This window comes from Strix aluco, chromosome 8 (assembly GCF_031877795.1).
Source record: "Strix aluco isolate bStrAlu1 chromosome 8, bStrAlu1.hap1, whole genome shotgun sequence".
Classification (NCBI taxonomy): Eukaryota; Metazoa; Chordata; class Aves; order Strigiformes; family Strigidae; genus Strix; species Strix aluco.
In genome coordinates this window covers 20,798,550-20,820,397 of record NC_133938.1, presented here as the reverse complement: position 1 = coordinate 20,820,397, position 21,848 = coordinate 20,798,550, and the positions used below count along the sequence as shown (strand labels likewise).

The following is a 21,848-nucleotide window of genomic DNA, read 5'->3' as shown; positions in this document are numbered from 1 at the left end:
GCTAAAATTACAGGAACTTATGAAATTGGTTAAACATAAAAACCATTAAACTGTTTATTGAAGCTTCACAGATATACTGCAGCTAATGAGCATTTCTGCTATTTAAATAAGCCCAAATTGAACACACATTACATGGATACATAATTAGTCATGGCAGTCAAACACACACAGACTCACTTTTAAAGCTTTATTTGAGGAATCTTTTCCATTTGATTTGTTTTGTTAATTAAAATATTTTTTCTGTATTCACTTATATTTTAATATTGTTTTTGCAAGTGCTATAATTGCTGCTGCTTTTCCATTTGTGTTTGTTTGCTCTGTGAGTATAGGAAATTTGAATATATATTCAGAAGTGTCCTTTTGTTTGGTGTTATTTGTATTAGCATCACTTGATAGCATCAGAATAATTCAATTGTATACTGTCTTTCATCCAGAGGATCTTTTCAAATTATATATAATATCTCACTAGGATATGGAGGAGAAGGCAGCACAGCCACAGGATTATACTTTGTATTTTCAAGAGAAAAGCTATGTTAGTTTTAAACTTTAAAGGGTGTGAGAGTGCAGGGATTTAAAAGACACTCTTTTCTTTACCCCAGAACCAAGTCATGCACCAACAAAAACATTAGGAATCTTGTTTGCTTGCTGTTCAGTGTCAAACAGCAATTCAGAGAACTGATAGTTGGGGTCACCTCCTTTCAAGCTCAGGTTTGGCTCTTAGATTCTCTCTCACCCCTTGCAGGGGCAGAGAAGGGGCATCCCTTTGTGAAGACCAAAGCTCTCCCCTTCTTTCTGCAGGTGGTTTAGGTCCCTTCAGCCTCACAGTTGCCCTGGGTACCAGATCCAAATTGTGAGGACGTTAGGAACTATTATATAAGATGCTTTTAAATCATGCCCTTATTTTTACTTAACCTAAATCTTGGAGATTATAAAAAAGACAGAAGGAAATAGCTGCTGGATACCATGTCAACCTTGCCACCAGAGAAATGTTCTTTCCCAATTTTAAAAATACTGATCAGGCAGACAAATCCCCAGGCCCTAGGGAGATGTTTCAGGTGAAGGTATGTTGGGCATTCTTTGCACTCAGAAAGCTTTTGGTATAATTATGTCCAGACAGCTATTTTAGCACAAAACAGTCCAAAGATAGATTTGAGAAATGTAGTAGATCCAGGATAAGAGAGGTAATACCCTGTTTTCCACAAGATGAAATAAGTAGTCAGGACTTCCAGTTTTACATCATCTCTTCTGAAAAACTACATCTCCGATAGCATGTTGCCCTCTAACGCCTTTACTGTGGTTCAGTCCTGTCTCAGAGAAACAAAAGTCATCTATTAAATTCCCAATACCAAATCCTGAAGCTCCAAGTTTTCCTCTGGGTTTTTTCCAAACATATCTTTACAAGCCTGTACATATTTAGCTTGCGAGAACTGTCTAGACCACATGCTGAGATGGTACCACTGCATGCAATAAGTTATCTTATATATGAAAAATATAAGATGATCAAAATCTTTGTTGAAGTACAAACAGTCCGAGACATAAAGAGAAAGTTAATGTATTGATTTATAAATATTACTGAAGCATTCTTAATAAAACTGCTATCAGTCATTATCAGCACTTTCCTTTTTTTTAAAAAAAGAAACAAAAAGCCCCCAAACCCAAACAAACAAACCAAAAAACTCATTTTCTAGACTGAGAAATGTCTCTGTCTGAAGGTTGTGTTTGATGTGATCTTTCAGTAATTTGAATATTTTTAAAGGACACCATTTCATAAGTTTTTGATTCTGTTACTACGCAAATACTATTTTTGCCAAGTTAAGCCACAAGGATATGCAGGGTGGGAGGGATTGTGCAAGCAATAGGTCTTGAAGATAGATTAAATACTTCTGGTATGAAAACCTGCTACAGTCTTTCAGCTTAAAACTGTCTTCTGTGATTCTGGCTTCTGAACCAGTTGTAAAAAAATACTTTGGATTACAGTCCTGGATGTATGTTTGTGTGTGCCAAGGGTGAGGAGGAGAGTGTAGGTGGGACAAGTAGGTGACAATGTTTGTGCCTTGCTTCCTATTTTATTATTTTGCCCCTGGTTATACACAGCCCCCCACTTTGAAATACACTTCTAATGTATGATTTGGAGGTGAAGAGAGGCACAGATCCCGGGAAGAAAATTCCATCATGATGATGTGCAAGGAAGATGCATTTGAAGCTTGCTGTATACTCAGGCGTGCACTGGGCAATACTGTGAATTTGCCCTTGTATTGGAGAAATATTCTTGTCTTAAACTGGCAGGTTTCTCTTTTACATATATGACAGCACAACTACATCAGTTTAATTGACCTTGGCAATCTGCATCTGCTAGTCGTATGTCCCTGAGGGACGCTGCAATTTTAAGCTGCATTTTATTGTAGAATTTTCAGTTCCTGTAGACAAAGCTATAAACCCCCTCATTTTGATACATGCTATCAACATTTGCTAAAAATATTTATTGAAAACATGATTCTTTTCATCAAGCTACTTTGAAGTGTCTTTGCAATTACAATAAAATAATTTAAAAACGCATAATAAAAATCCTGTTAATATGGAAAAGATTTTTTTTTTCTGAGTATTTATGTGTATGTAATGCCATGCAGTATAAAAAGTGATTTTTTAAATTTTTGCTTCTACATTATTTTAAAGGACAATAATAGTTCATGTGCAGAATGCCTATATATGCTGCTTACTAACATGAAAAAAATTAAGGTAACTTAATGCATGCTCTAAAAAAACATCAGAAATTGTATTGAAAAAGATACAAAATATATTGTCTTCATGTAAGCATTTCGATTGTGTTTTTATGGTTTTATTCTTAATATATGTAACAAGTTTCAAAGTGAGCCTTACTTTCATGATGTTCTGAGTTTAAATATTAAGTCAGGATAGTTTTGACTTTATTGAAATACATCTTTTTCAGAATTAAATTTCTTTAAAACCAACACACTGTCAAAGCCAAAGCTTTGATAGCATAACACTTCCTGGTGGGAAAATGTTCCATCTGAAAATTTTCAGTCAGGTTTAATAATGGCCTGTCAGAAAGTAGCAGAGTATCATTTCTGTTATGAGGGTTAATAAATGTGGGAAGTAAATTCTGGAGATCTAAATGAATGTCTAGAAATTGTATCAGAAACACTCTTTTTTGGTTTTAAATGTCAAAAATCATTTGCTGTGCATTAAGTTGTGCTAGAGAGTATGTGGTAGGTTATTCAGGAGAAAAGCATGTTGTTAAGGTAAATGCAGTACAAAGTTATGGGTGGAGGGAAAGGGAGGAAATTTATTTTTCCTTTGTTAATATTGTTCATTAATAGGATTTTCAGAAGTGCTGGACTTCTTCCCTGGGAGATGAATAATGCCAGTGAGAATGACTTTGTGAGTTCCAGCTTCTGGGATATGCACTGTGTTCTCAGGGAGTCACCAGAAGAACATTAGCACCAATTATTTTTTGAGCCTGCATTGAGTCAGTCCCTTCTTGTGATACTTGTGTACGTTTATTTTTTATGCAAGTCTGGCTTTGCAGGCACACAGGAATTGGTCACTTTTCTGATACTACCAAACTGCTGTTCCATATAATGTATGCTGTTTTTCTGTCCGAGACCTGTTAGTAATTACATACCTCCCCTAGCTCAACAAAAGCGTTTCTGTATATAAAAGGACTTTTCATTCCTACTGTAAATTCACATTTAAGTAAGTGAAAGAACTTGGAACTGCTTTTCTAATTGTTATCAGTGTATATCTGACAGATTTTAGCAACAGCTTTTTCTTTCTTCTATTAACATACTTGTCGTTCATTCTAATTACAGTCAGAGAGGCCATGGCACCTATCAAGTTTAACAGATGGGGTCTTCCTGAAGTAGATCCGGAAACTATGCAAACAAGTGAACCCTGGGTTTTTGCAGGGGGTGACATTGGTGGTCTTGCTACCACTACAGTGGAATCAGTAAATGATGGAAAACAAGCTTCCTGGTACATGCACAGATACATACAGGTGATTTTTTTAAAAGTCTTTTTCTCTTTCACATTTCTATCTGCTTTTAGATACTTTTAAAAATAATTTCATTGTGGTTTAGATTAAATATACAAGTTTTGACAAACTGATACCTGGATTATCTGGTGATTTGAGCATTACAGATTTATTCAACTTGGATCACATACTTGAGTTTGGGTAGTTGAACCCAGCTTTCTTACATTATCTTAACACTAAAATCCAAGCAACATTTTATTGGCCCCAGCTCTGAATTCCACTCAAGGGTAGCAAGCCTCCCTGCACAGTGCAAGTAGAAGGCCTAATTGGGTAATTGGGGAAAAGAAGCGAGCCCATCAGTATTAAAAAGTAAAATCTCCCAATAGCACATAAAGTAAAAATTAAATACTGCCAAAGTTGTTACCTGGGGAAGACATTTTTAGTGTATTAACAATTTACAGAACATTCAGATTATCTACACTGGAACCAAAGTTTGCTCTGATGAGGCTGATAAACTGGACACAAGAGTCTGACAAAAAGATAAACACTGAGTGCACAGAGGAAAATAATTCAAAGGAGAATTTACCTGAGAAATGTGAATTTAAGGGGTATAGACTTGAAAAGCCTGATAACTGAATGTTCCCTTTTGGTTCTCCTTGTATGTTGCTGACTGAGCATCTCTGCCCTAATTTTTCTAGTAAAAGAAAGAGCACAAAGTCTAGAGGAGCTGCAGAGGAACCGTCAGAGACAGGAGACACAGCCTGTGTGTGGAGAACCAGCTGACAAAGAGTGTGTTCATAAGTGCAAGGAACTTTTTAGAAACATGATACATGATTCATTCTCCCACAAAAAGAGATTTGAACAACTGAAGTTGGGACTGTAACAGCTCGATGTCTTTCTCCCCCATCCATCTGCTCAAAGCCTCTTTGATTGCATGTTTGTGCAATTTCATGCTGTTGGGGTCTGATTTCACTTCCTAAAAATACTTCAACTGAAAGCTTGTTGTTAGTATCTGTGCATATTTTTTCCTCACTTGTTCTAAAGCACTGTTTGTGTCCTGCCTTCTTAGACCCTCTGAAAATGCTGAGTGTGAAACATCTTTAATCCCTGACCTGCTTGCTTAATTTCTCAGTGCACAGTGAATTTGGGTAACTGTGATAGGGATAGGGGGAGAGAGGAGTATCTCCTCCTTTTTGTCTCCTTCCTCTTTAACCTCTAGAAATACATCACTTAAAAACCCTCCTTCATCATGTTGTTTCCTTCTCAAAGCTTGCTCCCCCCCCCCCCCCCCCCCCCGGAATGTATTTAATACTTTGGAAAAAATCTGAATAGTCATGGCTTGAGAATTAGAATTTTAAATCAAGCAGGCTTGTGATATTAGAGCATTTCCGTCACCCTTTGCAGGTTTCAAGGCAGCTTATTCAACCTTACAGTCTCACCAGGAAGCTAATGGGAAAGCCTTACAGCAATCTTCACAGGAAAGTTTCCAAATGTCAAGTGTCACCTTTCCAGCTGTTAGATGAATGGGTTGCCCAGGGGCATTTATTTGGATGTGCAGCCCTTGTAAAATCTGGTTGCTGTGGTGCAGAGTGCTGTAATTTGGCAATTTACTTCACCAGTGTTTGAACCTGGTAGAAATTTTAATGACTGGAGGAGAGTTTGTCTTTTAAAGAAGTTATTTAGAGAAGGATGGTATTACCCTGATGTTTATAGGGGTAGGTGTGTGCATGCCTTTGTGCGCATGTGTGTGTACGCAGTTCACAACCCTGTATTCTGGAAACTTCCTATATCAAATGAAAAAACACCCTTACACACTATCTTATTTTCTCTCTACTGTGAGATTCCAAGACAAGCAACCTTCTTGTGATGTGGGTATCTGAATCAAGTACACATTAAATTTTAAATAAATACATTGATACCATCTATCCATTTGCATTTTACTTACAGGAATAGGTAGCCATTTCCAAAATCACCAACTATCACAGAACCAGAATGTATAAATAATGCAGTCAGCCTTCAGCAAAATAAAACTATTCCATGGGATTTCTCAACCAACCCAAGACCATGTCAAAGACTGAAACTCAAAAACCCCATCCTGACTACTTGCAGACTGTTTGAACGGCACGCTGCTTGTATCCCAACCTACTCCAGGCAAAAGGCTAAGCAAACAGATGGGCCTGATATGTGCCCTGAAACTCCAATCACTGCAAGCTCTGGCACGTGGTCAAGTGAAGCATGAGATCCAGACTCAAGGACTCTCCAGCAGAAATGCCTTATGTTCAAAACTGGGAGTTATTTACAGAAGCTTCTTGGCTGCTCTTATGCTGGAAACTTTCCATCATTAGTTGCCTAAATATCTCCTGCCTCTTAACATATTCCTCCCACTATATGAAGCATAGGTTCATCTCAGAAATTGTTGCCTGCAGCTGTGTCAGGTTAGTTTCTATAAACATGACCAGTCAAAGCCTAACTAAGGATAGTTGTAGTACAACCTATTAGAAAATATAGTCAGTCTTCCTAGAATGGTTCTTTGCAAGTCAGTAGAGATTCAAACAGAATCAGGCCAATTCATGCAACTATCTACTATTCACAACATTTATTCAAGATTCAACCTTCTTTTGTTATTCCATGGATGAGATAAAAATTTCTGTAAAATAATCTTGGTGATTTATTAGTGATTACTTAGTTTGGGCATTATAATGGCCCTCACTTTTGTCCAACGCTGACTTTATGATCTTGTGCCGAAGCAATATAGGCTGCTGTTCCCTTCTATGCCTCAGTTACCATTAATTTCTTTTTGATCAGTGAATGGGCTTTAATAATATAATAGTTATATTCAGGGTAAGTCACAATTATTGCAGGACTAACTTCTAATTTTCTATGCCTGCCTTGAGAGCAAAGACGTCTCTCCCATTGCGATTCTTCCAGTATTTTCTTCCTGGACCACTGCGCCAGCCTTAATGTTTCACTCCTGCTCTATTCATACACTTCCTTGTGCAGTGTTTTCCCATATGTGGCAGTCAAGCTGCCATCTTATTCTCACTGAAATTCCTCTTAAAAAGTGTCTTTTTCTCTCTGGTTCACAATAAGTTTTATTTAAATCTTTTTTTTTTTTTTTTTTTTTTTTTACTGTAATCTCCCCAGTGTGGACAGTTTCTTTTATATTTCTCCTAGGCTGAAATGTACATGATATGCTTAAAGAATAGAGGGCTGGATCCCAACTGATATAAATTGCACTTCACTAAGACGCTATTCAGTATGAATTTTGAGTACATCACTGCGTTATTTTGAACCAGTATTGTATATTTGCTATTTTTTCTTTATCTGTGCTGTCAAAAAATATATGGGCTTTGTATCTGAAGAGTATAGTTGTTGATTCTTTTATGAGGGTTGACCATTCTCTCATATTCCTCAAGCATGCATGAATGTACCTTATTTCATAATCAATACCAGAGATGGGTGGTTCCCAGGAAGTCTCTGAAGCTGTTAGTTATGTTGTCTGCTTCTTTTCAGGATAACCAAAGGAAAAATTGAATGTCCCTTTGTTTAGCTAGAACAACATATGAAACATTAGCATGGATACGAGTAACAAAGCACCATTTGCAAAAAGGTGCACTAAATGCAAGTGCAGGAAACCTGGTATTTTAGTTCCTTACCACTGAGTAAAGCAGTATGTCTGTTCCAGAAGCAGAAAGCCAAAGCCAAGAAGGAGCTTAGAAAATCTCTGTCCAGCTGGACAGAGTCCTGAGCAACCTGCTCTACTTGACCCTGCTTTGAGCAAGGGTGTTGAACTAGATGGTCCCCAGGCATCCCTTTCAACCACAAACGTTCTGAGATTGTATGAAATAACATATTTAACAAAGTTTAAACATATTTAACAAAGTTAAATAATGGATAATCGGAGAGAGGATGGAAGCACATGCAAGGGAGAAAAGATATGTTTTAACATCAGTCTTAAAAATAGAGAAAGCAGGAGTGAGATGAAAGTATTCAGGAAAACTCTTCCAGGCAGTAGGATTTGTAGAGAAGGCTTTCTTTGAAAAATAACAATAATAGAACTACTCACTTTCACAGCCCGTCTTTGTTAAAGGCCCAAAAATGGAGTTAGTGCATATCGCTGTGGTTAAGAATTTTCTCCATCTGAAGAAAATGAACGTCACAAATTGTATCATGTCTAAAGCTGAGTTCCTGTCTCTCAGCCCTGCACTACAGACTGTGCTGCTCTTGCCTCTAAGCATATCCTGGTTAGAGTAAGGTGGGGCTGCTGCATGCAGTGTGCTGGGGATTTTTCACCACTCTGTTCCAGTATCCAAAAAGTTGCCATGAGTGGAACAATAAGTAATATTGTTAGCTCAGCTGGTTGGCACCAAATTAGAGGAAGAATGGGCCACACTTCTTGTCCTTTATTTTTAAAAATCTAGGGAAGAGTTATTATAAATAAACCCTTGCCTGCAGGCTTTCTTTTCCTATTTGTGCAATGTCAGGGAAATCCTTCATTATAAAGATGATTTTACTTTCAGGAAGCTATAAAACATTTTAGTTTGCCAAAAGTTTTGCTTTGTAGAAAACAACACATCAGGGCTTAGTAAATTTATTTCTTTTATAAGCATTGTGCTGAAAGGAAAAAACAGCAAAAAATAAATAGAGCAAAAAGGGAAGTGATAGGAAAGAGGGAGATAAATCTGTGAGGATGTATAGCTACTGAACCTTCAGCTGCATCCTGCCCCAGTGTGTTTTTAAAGACTTAGTTTGTTCTATTGAAATCTTTTTTAGTCCTCCCAGTGCCACCTCCACCTGGGCCACCTCATCATTAACAAACCATTAGGCACATCTTGTGGTGCTTGAGTGTCTTGGGGTGGAATTGTTTGTGGTTTTGCTCTTTGTGAGGGAAGTTTGGCAGGAAGAATAGTTGTCTTTGCATATGGTTTGGGAAGTGCCTTATGCCCGGTTTGCATGATGGTATGCAGGAGGCAAGGCCTGTTTTTGCATGGGTGTATTCAACCACCTGGTTCAAAAGTCTTTCACTGCTTTGGTGGATTTTATTTTTTTGTCTTGTATGCAATTTGCTTTCTGTTTTATCACAGAAAGCTCATTTGGGGTCTCTAGGTAAGAATCACTTTCAAGCAACACTAATTTTAGGTGAGAACAACTTTTAGAGATTCAATTGTCCTGCTCCAGAAAAGAAACAATATAATGTAATTTAAGCTGCATATTAAACACTTAATCTGTCTGTCTATAGCAATCAATCTTTACAGATATACAAGCAATGAATAGTTTGTGAGCAATCCACAGACTGAAATATATTCACAGAGAACATTTGAACAATTCTGGATAGCAAATGAATTAACAAATAACTGCTTTCAAATTGGAAAATTAGGTTTATTACTCACATGTGCACATAGAGTGGAACTGGCCAAAAACCTTTCCATAAGTCTGTCTTTGCTGTCATTCTTACAGAATCAAAATCAAAGAGTTCAGTGAAAGAGTTCAGTGTATCAGTGTTGATTTCAGCAGATTTCCCCACTTCCAAATATGTAGGAGACAAAAAGTGCTAACATTTTAAAAATGCTTTAATTTCAATTGTGTGATCCATGAAGTTCTGTTTTGGCATTGCAAACAACATTTTGCAGTTAAAATTTTAGTTAAGTAAGACTGAAAAAGTTAAAAAGTTGAAATCAAACCCAAAATAATCAAAGGCCAATACTTCTTTTTTCTTTTTTTTTTTCTTTTCTTTTTCTTTGATTTGTCAGTTAACAAAAGCTTTTGAGATGTAGAGTGCCAGGCTGTTTGGTCTTCTAAGAACGCAGATTCTTCTGGTGTAGGAAAACAGCCCTATGGAGTATGAAACAAAGGAAAGACTGAGCACTCAAGAGGGAGAAAATGAGGGATGTCTGGCTTTTTATAAAGTGTGGCTGCATCAGCTACTACCTGGGAGAGGTTGTGATACTGAAGGGAGTTTGGTGCCTGGTGTTAGGGATCTTTAAAACTTAGATTTTCTCAAAATGTCCACCATGAGGGACACGCTCAGGTCCACATCATTCAGGCTAGGACAATTCCACTGCTTTCAGTGCGTTTAAGCTATCAGAAAATTTGGCCCCCAAATGTATCCTCTCTGTCCAAGGAATGGGACCTTCTGGGTCAGAATGTGATACATGAGTCCAGGCAGTTCCAAAACAAAACAGACTTGTGAACTCCCAGTTTTTGAACCAGCCTAGGAAACAGAAGGCACTGAAACAAACAAAAATACCCTCATCCCATCCATGCTTATTAGCTTTCACGGGGAAAAATGGGTTAAATAAGTTCCTTTAAAAAAACCCAGTTCATAAGGCAGCAATTTGTAAGTGGTTCAGGTTTTTACTCTTACAAAAATCTTCCCTTCACCTCCAGTAGTAGTTCTTTTGTCCTGCTGAAGAAATCTTCATTTTAACAATAGAAGAAACTGCTGTGATCTTATGCTGGGATTTATTAGGAACACAGACTGTGTAGGGCTTCTCTGTGTTAGAAATTCCTGCTTTTTTCTTTGTGATTTTATTGAGTCAGCCATCTGAGTGAGCAAAGATTTTAATTCTACCTACCACAGCCTGATTAGGATGCTGTTCAATATCCATATATGGAGAAAGATTTTCTCTCTCCAATTTTTACAGTATTAGATGCAACATTTACATGGAAAGCTTTTCACTGACTCTTCAGAGAAAAGGGTGTCTTTAAAATGAAAACAAAAGCGACTGTGGTGTCACAGCCATAATGCGTATACTGTGCTTTGAACCCAAATCAGAGTCTAATTTTAGTAACCCTTAAAGTATTCATGTTAATGCAATTAAATATTAAAACAGTAATGGTTTTGCATATGTTGATATGTATCCCATTGTGTAGGTAGATAAAATCTTTAAAAGGGGGGAAAAAAGGTGGAGGAGTTCAAAATATATTGAGTTAGGGCTGAGTGATCCTGCACATGGACGTCCTCTCTCATTTTTCACGAGTCCCTACACTTTTTATAGATTGGCACCTGGGAAGAAAACTAGAAAGGGTCTGTCTGTGCATACCCTGTTTGTTTTTGTTTTTGTTTTTTTTTTTTCAATCTCGCTGTTGCTGGCTGCTGTAGGGATCAGAACTGGCTGTTCAGAATGGTTGAACAAACCTTTAGACTGAACCAGGCTAGCAGTACAGGATGTAGAATAACTGTTTCATTATTATTATTCTTCAATTATTTCCAGCATGGCATAGTATTTCAGCATGAATGTTGTTTCAACAGAAGATATGTATGCAAGTGTTTGAATGGTTTGCTGATTTGCAAGTCTGAACACATAATAGAATACTTAAACTTTGGGTTATTATATATAAATTATTCCCTTATCAGGGTTAATAATAAATTATATAAAAATGAATCAGCAAAAACTTCTGTGATTTTTGTTTGTTTTTTACAGTCCTTACATGGTGTTGCAGTTTCTACTGTTCCAGAACTACCACTCTTCTATACTCCTATTGATTTAGTAGACATCAGTGTAGAAATGGCTGGACTGAAGTTTCCAAATCCTTTTGGCCTTGCCAGTGCAACCCCTACTACTAGCTCTTCAATGATTCGAAGAGCTTTTGAAGCTGGATGGGGCTTTGCTGTCACTAAAACATTCTCCCTGGATAAGGTAAGGAAATATTTTAAGGTATATTTAGCATGTAACCATTTCTTTATATATTTGAAAAATCTGAATCTTTTGGGAATGTCACTATTAAATCTAGCTAGCATAAACATAGCAGGGAAGGCTATGGTACATTGTGGAGGTCAACTAGTCTGGGATGTTCCAACAGTGCAGTGTAAAGGTTGACACAGTTTCTGGTTTTGTTTGCTGTTACATTCTTCCCTTTTATTCCCCAACCTTTTAATATCAGCCAACTAGTAAGGGTAATAGTCCTTTTTTAAAATATTGCACTGAAAATGTTTTCTGTGAGGGATCAGAATGCAAAGGGAATGAGTAACAGCTTTATCACACAAATCTTGAAAGGCGGCTTCTATGCCAAGGACTGCCAAGATAAGCCATTGAAATTGAGTTGCATTTGCAATGTGATAATGTGGGTGTAAGCTTGAGGCTGGGTGGCTAGTGGAAGAGAAAGATGGAGGCAACGTAAAACAAGCCTACGGAGGGAAGAGTAGTTGTGCTGAAGGTTTGTAGTACAGTGACATAAACCTTCAGTAACATGTAGCGGAAGAGGAAGGAGTTAGAATTAAGTCTTGAAGGCTACGGCTCAGTGTGGCACCTAAAATAAAGCATTCTATGTAGATTTAAAGTGTGTAATTGCTTGTTTGACCTGAGAATTGCATTCAGGATGGGTTTCTTATTACTACATTCAAAATGGCAAAATGAAACTGAGCAAGAAGTTTAGACAATGAAAGAAAACAACAGTTTTGATAAATGTATTGTAGAGAAAAGAAACAGGATTTGGACTGGGATGTAGATACAGTTTGACTTGCGAAGAGAGGAAGAGGTTCAAAGGTAAATCTTTAGGCATAGGCCTGAGTAACAGTATGAATAACGGCTGTGTGTTGTCAACCAGTGACAAACAGTAGTGTGGGCTGAAGAGAGCTCTTGAGATGAATTTGGAAACAAGGGGCTTTTATTCTTGGTTTGGAGATGGCATGTAAAAGTGTACTGACGGATGGAGACCTTAGCAGAAGAGAAAAGGTGGATTTGTTACTCTGCCACCTCTACATGGGTAAGTACCATAAGTGAATTAACCTTAGAGGGTGGTCCTCGAATACGAGGAAGGTCTAAGGAAAAAGTGCTGTATTGCTACAGTATACTGTAAAATATGTCAGACTGGCTTCTTCTGTCACTTGCACATGAAGTAGTCCTAAGGAAGTAAGTGTTCCTCTGGATTGCAATGGATATTCCAATCGACTTCACAGGGTTTCTTACTAAAACACTTTTTAGAACATAAATGTCATTCAAGTATGTTTACAACTGACTTATGTGTATAGCATACCGTCAGCTGTAATTATTCAGTGCCTAGGCTAAAATCAACTCATAGCAAGTACTGAGAGGTATTTATTTATCAGTTTTATTGCTGGTATGCTCACAGTCCTGCCAGACTGCACGTTGATTACTGTGTATCTCAAGAGCTAAACAGACACTGGCTGAGTTCCAGCTTGGGTGGGAGTTCAGGAGGAGAGACATGCATGTTGTAGGAAGTGATGTTGGTACTCCACTAAGCAGCAGACTCTGAGTCATTTTTCAAATGGCGACTGCAAAGTGTTCCACTGGATGCCATGCTCTGGAGGTGTGACTCGGAGACCTTTCAAGTGAGAGGATTGCTAAAAGCAAGTACCTTGAGTAGTTATAAAATGTGATTTTTTTGTTAATATTTATTGCAATAAGATGCAAAATATTGCAGGTAGTATTTATTTTAAAGAGAAGAAGTTCAAAAAAGTGCTTTGGATGAATTCTAGTCCAGCGATCATTATTTCTAGCTAAGCTTTCTTCTAGAGTTTGGTAGGAGTCAGTAGTCTTTCTCTGGTTCCCAAACTCTTGAATCATGTATTGCTGTGTGCAATAGGAGTGTGTCCCACCCAAGTACTACCTAGTTTTTCTACTTCTGCTTTCCCAGTAGTGCATTTCCCACAGGTATTAAGCCTTAGTATTTGTGACATCATTTGAGATGCTTGGCTAGGAGATGCTGCAGAAATAAAATTGCTTTTATTTATAACTAGCATGGTAATTAATGCTACAAAAAGAAGTATTTCAAATAGGAGGAGAAGCTCAGTGAGGTACTGCACAAAGACTGCTCTTGTTGACTTAATGCTAAAACAAGGAGTTGGTAGAGAATTTGGAATAATATAGGTTGGCATAATGTGCTAACTTTTTAAAAAAAAAATACTTAGCTTCTGATTATGTAGACATAAATCTTGTGCAGTGTTCAGCAGGGAGCAGAATGCTCTCTTGGGCTGCAGTACCTATAGAAGTAGAGATTTCAGACTGAGCTGTCCTGCCCAGCTAGTTACAGCTAACTGCGTAACAGAACCAGGAACAAAGATTTCCTGATTTAAGCCTGCAGAGTCAGTGGGAGAAGGCAGAGCTGCTCCCCAGACAGTACAGTTCCCAAGAGTGGAACAGCTTCTGGGAGGAAGGGAGCTCACTAGACACATTTTTAAGCAGCTGAAGCTTCTCCACTTCAGCCTTGATTGTATATAATACAAGCAGGATTCTGTGTTCATTCCTTATCTCCTCATTTTATCTGTCCTGGTTAGGTTTAACTTGTGAGCTTTCTTCTTATTTGCAATAGTTAAAGGCCAAGCATAAACTGCCTGTGTGGCAATGGGGAGGTTAGCAGCAGGAGAAATGCTCCCTCTTCCAGAGCCAATTACTGAAGTCACCACTGTGTTCAGTCACTGATGGGGAAACCAGTGACTTCCCTTTTGACCATGAGCATCCATTGGCACTTTAGCAAAAGTGACTGATGCAGGCTAAACTTGAGTGATATATAGCTAGTGAAAAGCATGTACAGCCTAACCACAGATTTCCATGCATTAACTATTGTGTGATGGAATAAGATCAGAGAGAAAAGCAGGATAAATCTTGGAAGAAAGAGATCCAAGGACAGAGATAAAAAGGACTGGAGATCTGTGATTCTCCTAAGACAGAGGATTCATTTCATGTGAACTTTTCCCTCTTTCACTACCTACCACCCGAAACTCTTCTAAAATGCTAGACTAGGGATCCCTGCAGCCCATGAGAGGCCATACTTTCTTGTATGGGGGAACTTTTGGATAGTAATGCTGCAGTTCTAGCCCCTGGACCGTAATTTACTCCCCCAGTCTTCCCAACTCTCATCTGTCTTGGCCTCACCTTGAAAGCATCACATGTTGCCACAGAGGGAGTTAGCATAGCACTGTTTCGTGCTGTGCTCGCTCCCTTTTCAAACACCCACATACTTTGCTGCATAATTGCCTTCATGACAACCTGCGTAGCATTTTCTGTTTGTAGGGTGAGGATTTCAAGTCTGAGTGATTCAGCAAAAGTTTGTTCTTGCATACTACTGTACTATTGTTGAAACATAAAAAAAGAGCTAACATGAGAAATAGCTGGAATTCCTTCACAGTATTTATACCTTAAAGTATACTGTACTTTAAATATTTTAGAAGGCACTGGGTCTTACAGCATAATGCAAATATTAATTATAGGGTACTGTACCTGTATGTGTCTGTCGGTATCTGTGAGGGGGAAAGTGACTTGTAGAATTTTATTTACCTAATAAAACACCTTTGCACAGCTGCTTTAGTATCAAGTAGATTTGATTTTTTCCAGAAATGCGAATAACTGCTTTTAAAATGGACTATCACTAGGAGAGACAAATGGTAGCGGAATAAAAATGTCCCTTCGCACACCTTTTCCTACGTTCATGTCTTCCCTTTTTGACTGCAGGATCAATAGCTCATTGCTCTGTTGGTTCAAATAGTATTTCTGTCTTACTCAGATAACTCTGTGCCGCAATGTATTATTTGTAAATTCTGTTGGCAAGCTATTGAAGGGAAATGGGGGAGCTGCATATCACAGGGAAATGGGGGAGCTGCATATCGTAGAGTCCACAATAAATGAATACCAATTATTACTTCTTTCAGAGCTTAGATGAACAGAAAACTACCTGCAGAATGAGAGATACTGCATTAATTAAACAAATAACTGAGTGGGATTTTTTTAGTAGAAGTGTTATACAGAGCTGGTTTATTACTTAGAATTTATTAACGAATATTGTTTAGTACACAAAATTTGCATTAAAAACTGTAATCAGAAAGTTTGTATAAACATAGTATCAAAATAAGTCAGACATCATATGAAGTGTGCACATCTCTATACCATATCCACTACCACAGTGAGAAGTTTCTAGCAGAAACTGGGATTTTATCAACTGAATTCGGGCTTTGTTGTTCTCTCACTGCATTGTATGGGCTGCTTAGAAGAAAAAACCAACTGGAATAGCAGAAATGTTTGCTTTGATTTTTAGATGCTTCCTTCTAAAATTTAATTCTGATTAATCAGACACATCTGTCTTTATTCTGTTGTGACATGCATTGATTTGTGATGCTGTCACTTTCAATAATGTGGAAACAGTTGCCTTTATTATGAGAACTGGCAGAAATCAACATGCAGACTAACTTTATTTTTAATCTTTAATTTTTTTTCATTATATATGGAGCAAGTTGCATGGATGATTTTAAAAACAAGGCTACAATTAAAAGTAGATTAAATTTGAACTAAACCATAGTGGAGAAAACTTTGTAGTCATAATATATGTTTATACAATTCACTGATGTAGATTTTACACTACATTTTCAGAACCATTTCTAAATTAAAACCATTGCTGGTAGAGAATTAATTAATTTACCCAGGATATATCACATTTCTATGTGCTGTTATTACAATATACATATTCAGGCTCCAACTAGTTTCCTCTCTGTACATTTGCACTGTGTGCACCTCGCTTCATAATTGAAGGTGGTAAAAAAATCATGGTACAATGACGCATTGTTTTCCATAACATTAGTATTTCACAGAAGTGAATCTGTATTACAAAATGTATATTTTTGTATGATATTACAGCATAGTAATTTAGATTAAACTAGTTATAATTTATGGTGCCAAGCCAAAAAGCTATTTAAGATGCATTAAAATGCAGAACCATGACATTTGAAATTCTGATATTCTTAATATGACAAAGGTTATTCTATGGAGTTTTGCTATAATATGAAATATTAATATTTCAAAATACAGTTTTGATGAAGTACAATTTGCCTAGCTTGCATATGATAAAGAAATTAAATGCTTACCAAGGGAGTTCAGTGAGAATTAGAGCCCTGCCTGAACATCTGCTTGAAATGTTATTATCCTGTCCTACTGACAGCATCGCTCCCTCATTGTTTTTCAAGATTGACAGCTGAATATTGTACTGATTTCTGCAGCAAATATGTTTAGGTGAACTTTGTTTCATTTTTTAGGAATTTAGAACATGCTTTTGATTTCCATCCTATAATTTTTTTTTTATACTTTTGACATTTGTAGATGCCAGATTGAGGTCTAGTATGCTGTAGCAAAGATAGACCATTGACTTGCAACGAAATGCCAGTTGATATCTCAGTAAACAGAAATATTACTATTCTTTATTGTGTGGTCTGTATGAAAGCTGTATGGGCTTTCTTTTGGGAGACAAATGATCAGATTGTTAATGTCAAATATAAAAAGGACTGTTTGCCTTTCTACTAAATAACATCAGACAACTTTTATTAGCTACTTTTTTTGAACAGAAAAATGGGCATTTTCCAGGACTCCTTAGCATACACAACTCTCTGAGTTAAAATATTTTTTGGTTTTAGAAATGTTAAAATTATTATTATTGGTCTTAATATTCTTATGAGAGCTTTATGTATCTTACTTTGTTCTATATTTCTGAAAGAATTTTAATAAGAAACACCAGCTTTATTGTTCCCCAATTTTTGCATTTCTAGATCACTGCATAAAATTAGCAAAGTTTAACAGGGAAAGTAAAAGACTATTGTTGGGAAATGCATGTAATGTAATTATTATTTTTTAAAATGCTTTAGCTGCAACATTGTATTTTACTTGAGTATTTTTATACAGAAAAAGTTATTTGGCTACAAAAAAGGAACAAATCATTCTGTGAATCTGAGTAATTGGCAGGAAGACAAATTTTCCTCCTTTTTCCTCAAGAAAAAGTATTTCTCTGATATGGTCAACTTAAGGGACAGATCTCATCTCTACTTAGTTTTACCCTATCCCTGACCGAGTATAAAAAAGCTGGAGGCTAATAACTTTCATAGCTTCAAAATTCCTGTCTGAGGAACTGGAGAAGATATCTTTGACCATTCTTCCTCCTCAATCTGTACATCTGGGGCTGTAGGGGCATGGCAGATCTTCACACTGGAGGAATCCCGGTCTGGAGAGATGTAGCACAGCTTGAACAGCACAGTGAAAGCAGAGAGGCCAAAGAGTCTGGAACTGAGTGCTTTAATCAAGTCATTACCGATAAGCCAAGTCCCTTCCTACCACAGCTGAAGTCTGCACCAAGCAGATGTACACCTTAAATTGTTGCGGGTGTGCTTCTTGACACCCATGAATTTGCAAGTGAGGTAGTTTGGACCATTTTAATAATCTGTTTTTACCATTAGTAAGTCTGGTTATTTTGGCCAAATAATACTTTGAATGTTGAATATCATGAGCTGCCTTTTTAAAGCAAGAGATTAACAACTGTCTGTAAAATGTCTCTCTTTGTGATTGTATTTATTACTTTAGAAATGTAAAACTTTTTACAAGTACATGATAAAAATTAAACCTCTGGGCAAATGTTTAGTTCCGCTCTTCCTGTAGCATTAAATATTGCAGAAATTCTGCATTTCTTCTGCAATGAGAGCCACAGTACAGAGTCTCTCATGGAGAAGTCTGTTATCTCAAGGCATGGAGCACAGTGTGAGAACTCGTCAGTGGAAGACTGTGCTGGTTTTTACTGGGATGGAGTTGATTTTCTTCATAGCGGCTGGTATGGGGCTGTGTTTTGGATTTGTGCTGGAGGCAGTCTTGATGGTGCAGGGGTGTTTTTGTTCTTGCTGAGCAGTGCTTGCACAGAGTTAAGGCCTTTTCTGCTTCTCATACCACCCCACGGGTGAGTGGGCTGGGGATGCACAAGGAGTTGGGAGGGGACACAGCCAGGACAGCTGACCTCAACTGACCAAAGGGATACTCCACACCATATGGTGTCATGCTCAGCGTATAAAGCTGGGGGAAGAGGAAGGAGCAAGGGGATGTTTGGAGTTATGGCATTTGTCTTCCGAGGTAGCTGTTGTGCGTGATGGAGCCTTGCTTTCCTGGAGGTGTCTGGGCACCTGCCTTCTGCTGGGAGTGGTGAATGGGTTCCTTGTTTTGCTTTGCTTGCATGCACGGCTTTTGCTTTGCCTATTGGACTGTCTTTGTCTCAGCCCACGAGTTTTCTCACTTTCGCTCTTCCGATTCTCTTCCCCCGTCCCACCAGGGGTGAGTGGGCGAGTGTCTGTGTGATGCTTAGTTGCTGGGTGGGGTTAAACCATGACAGTTGTTTTTTGGTGCCCAACATGGGGCTCAAAGGGCTTGAGGTAATGACAGATTTGATTGGAATGTGCTAGATCAAATTTGTAGCTGTTATTACTGTTTAGCTATTAATTGGCAGGTTCCTGTGGTTGTCATGAGGCTTGCTTGCCTCACTGTATATTAGTCTAGTGCTCGTTAGGGGTGCTTTTTTGCTTTCTCTGCTTGCTGTTCTGCTTATCATCTTACTCTGCTGTGCTTGGGAACGTTTTGATAACAGCAATGGTGATGCGCCTGGGCTGGCAGATGACCAGGGCATCACTGCTGTTTCTGTGCTGCTGTACTGGACAGGCTGGAACTCCAGTGTGAAGGGACTGTGACCTGTGGATGAGTCCATGTGGGAGCAGGACGCCCTGAAGCATCTGTGGCTGTGAATAAGTCTGCACCCAAACTGGTACATCTCGAAGTCTTTGTGGCTGTGGTTATGTCTGTGCCTCAGCAGGTATACCTCTGAAGGGATTAGATAAGTCTGCGGTGGACTGGATAAGCCTATGCTGGAGAAGGTACACCTCGAAGCATTGGTGGCTGTGGATAAGTCCATGCTGGAGAAGGTACACCTCGAAGCATTGGTGGCTGTGGATAAGTCCATGCTGGAGAAGGTACACCTCGAAGCATCAGTGGCTATGCACGAGCTCATGCTGGAGTACCTCAAATCGTGTGGCAAAGAGAGATCTGTCATGCAGTGATGTGAGCATTGAGTCAGTAAACATCATCTGTGCTAAAGGACAGATTTTTGCAGAGGATCAGTAGGATGCTTTCCATATTTTCTCTTTTCCTTCCATTCACCCTCATGGAGCAGAGCGAGCTTGGCTGTAACTTTCATGTCTTATGCTTCTTGAACTCATTTCATAAATTCCATAGAGTCTTTAAGCCAGCAATGACATACCTTCCTCAAGGTTGGACACGAAGCTGGCCATCAAAGGTAAAACTAGATACACATGCAAAACTGGTTCTTGGTAGGCTACAGGTTCCTCAGTTATGTAGTTGTCTAAGGATTCATTTTCTGTTCATCTATTTGTTTTTTACAGTGTTTAGAGATTGTTTCTTTTTCATGTCTTTTTTCTGCTGGAGCCAATAGTTTAAAACAGTAGAGCAACAATGCACTAACATATACAAAGTGTGAATTTGATCATTAACCTTAATCTTGAATATTTTCGGCTAAAAGATTTGTAAACCAGTCTTTTAGGTAGTTTTTAATCTGAAAACTGTTGCATATTTTAATGAAACTCATTGTGCACTTAGAGTGGCATAGCTGAGAAGCAGTTGCAGTGAAATTTGGAAGAGCATAAAGATTGCAATACTGAATATTTTGCTACTTAAGCTTTTCTATAAAAAATAGATGCCAAAAGTAGGAGTGTTCATTGCTGCTCAGCGTAATATGTGGTGTTCTGGAAGTGACCAGTAATGGTGAGATGTGATTTCTATTCGTAGTGCAGCTATTAGCCATCCAAACAAAATGGATGCAAATTTTAGAGTTGGCTAAAAATCTGAACAGTATTCCTTTTTATGTTGAAGAAGCTGCTTTGCTCTTTACTACCTTTGCTTTATTTACCTCATTCTTCTGAAAATATCTGCAAATATTTAACAAAAGAGAGACAAAGAGTGCACACATGCATGATTTTCCAAAACTGCTGAGAATCTACAGGTCTTAATGTACTGTATCTGAAGTACTTCACCTTTTTTAATATCGCATCCTAAATAGGATTCTAAAAAGCAAATATGTAACATACTGGTGTAAAATATTATTCAGATATCAATTTTTGTAGTTGTTTTGTATGTCGTTGGAAGGTTGTTGGTAATCTTGGCAATACCTCAAATAATTTTGTGTCAGAAAGGAATTCAGCCAAAAAGGCAGTTTCAATGTAAGCTAGAAATTACCAAGTGTAATTCTGAAATTTAGAATTTTCACACTTAAGTTTCATTCTCAATTCAGATTTGTTGCAAACTCTTTTTAGTATTTTGCTTTCTTCAAAACAACCGACTGCATATAACTTTAAGTGGCGTTAATGTATTTAATAATTTATTAGACAAAATTGTAGTATATTTTTATTAATAGTTATATTTAAAAATGCCTATCCAAGAAAATCACAGCATAAGGCCATATGTAACATTTTGAACTTTTCTTATCACAAATGACATAAACTTGCCTATTTTTTTGAATTGTCATGATGCACTTTAATAGATAACCACAGATGTTCAGGAAAAAAATTAAATATTTATTTTGCCATTATATAATTCAGAAGTTTCCCTCCTGTCAAGTCACTGAATCCCCCCCTCCCCATTTTGTTAAGTGCATGTGTTAGAGTTTGGGTTTTTTTCCTCATTTTCACATTTTAATGATAAGAAAATCCAGAATGCAATCGAGACTTCAGTAGCTCTACTGAGATACTGAAGTGGAATAAAGGAAAAGTGGTTTTTATGCTTCAATTGCTCTAATTTACAGTTCAGCATCTTTGCTGAGGTCTGCATTCATTGCTGCGGTCAAATGTTGACTTCTGCAAGAGTCTAAGTGACACTTTGGGACCCCACCTCTGCCCACTAACATTATCAGGCTGCAAATGTGTTGGGGAAGACATGCTTCCAGCATCATGCCTTAAGCCCCGGTCACCAGCTAGTTGTTTCTTGCTTGAGCTGTGCACATTAAGTGGCTGCCCTGCTGTTGGATGAGTGCTTTTGCCCATCTCCACCAAGAAAAACGTAAGAGAGCTGAACCTTTGGCCTATTGCCCAAAGATTCCC

General features: G+C 37.8%; 1 protein-coding gene across 4 annotated transcripts in view; it reads left to right on the top strand.

The window, feature by feature from the left end:
- The window catches only part of DPYD (dihydropyrimidine dehydrogenase), a 367,570-nt gene that overhangs the window by 181,385 nt on the left and 164,337 nt on the right, over window positions 1-21,848 (top strand). For 3 of the 4 annotated variants that reach the window (XR_012624149.1, XM_074832563.1, XM_074832565.1), the window contains 2 exons: window positions 3,831-4,015; window positions 11,416-11,631. Coding sequence is in view for 3 of the 4 variants with exons in the window: in XM_074832563.1 (XP_074688664.1) it covers window positions 3,831-4,015; window positions 11,416-11,631 (401 nt within the window). In the remaining variant the exon portion in view is untranslated. Of the gene's footprint in view, window positions 1-3,830; window positions 4,016-4,689; window positions 4,773-11,415; window positions 11,632-21,848 lie in introns of those variants that run through there. The other variant, XM_074832566.1, reaches the window with a different exon arrangement.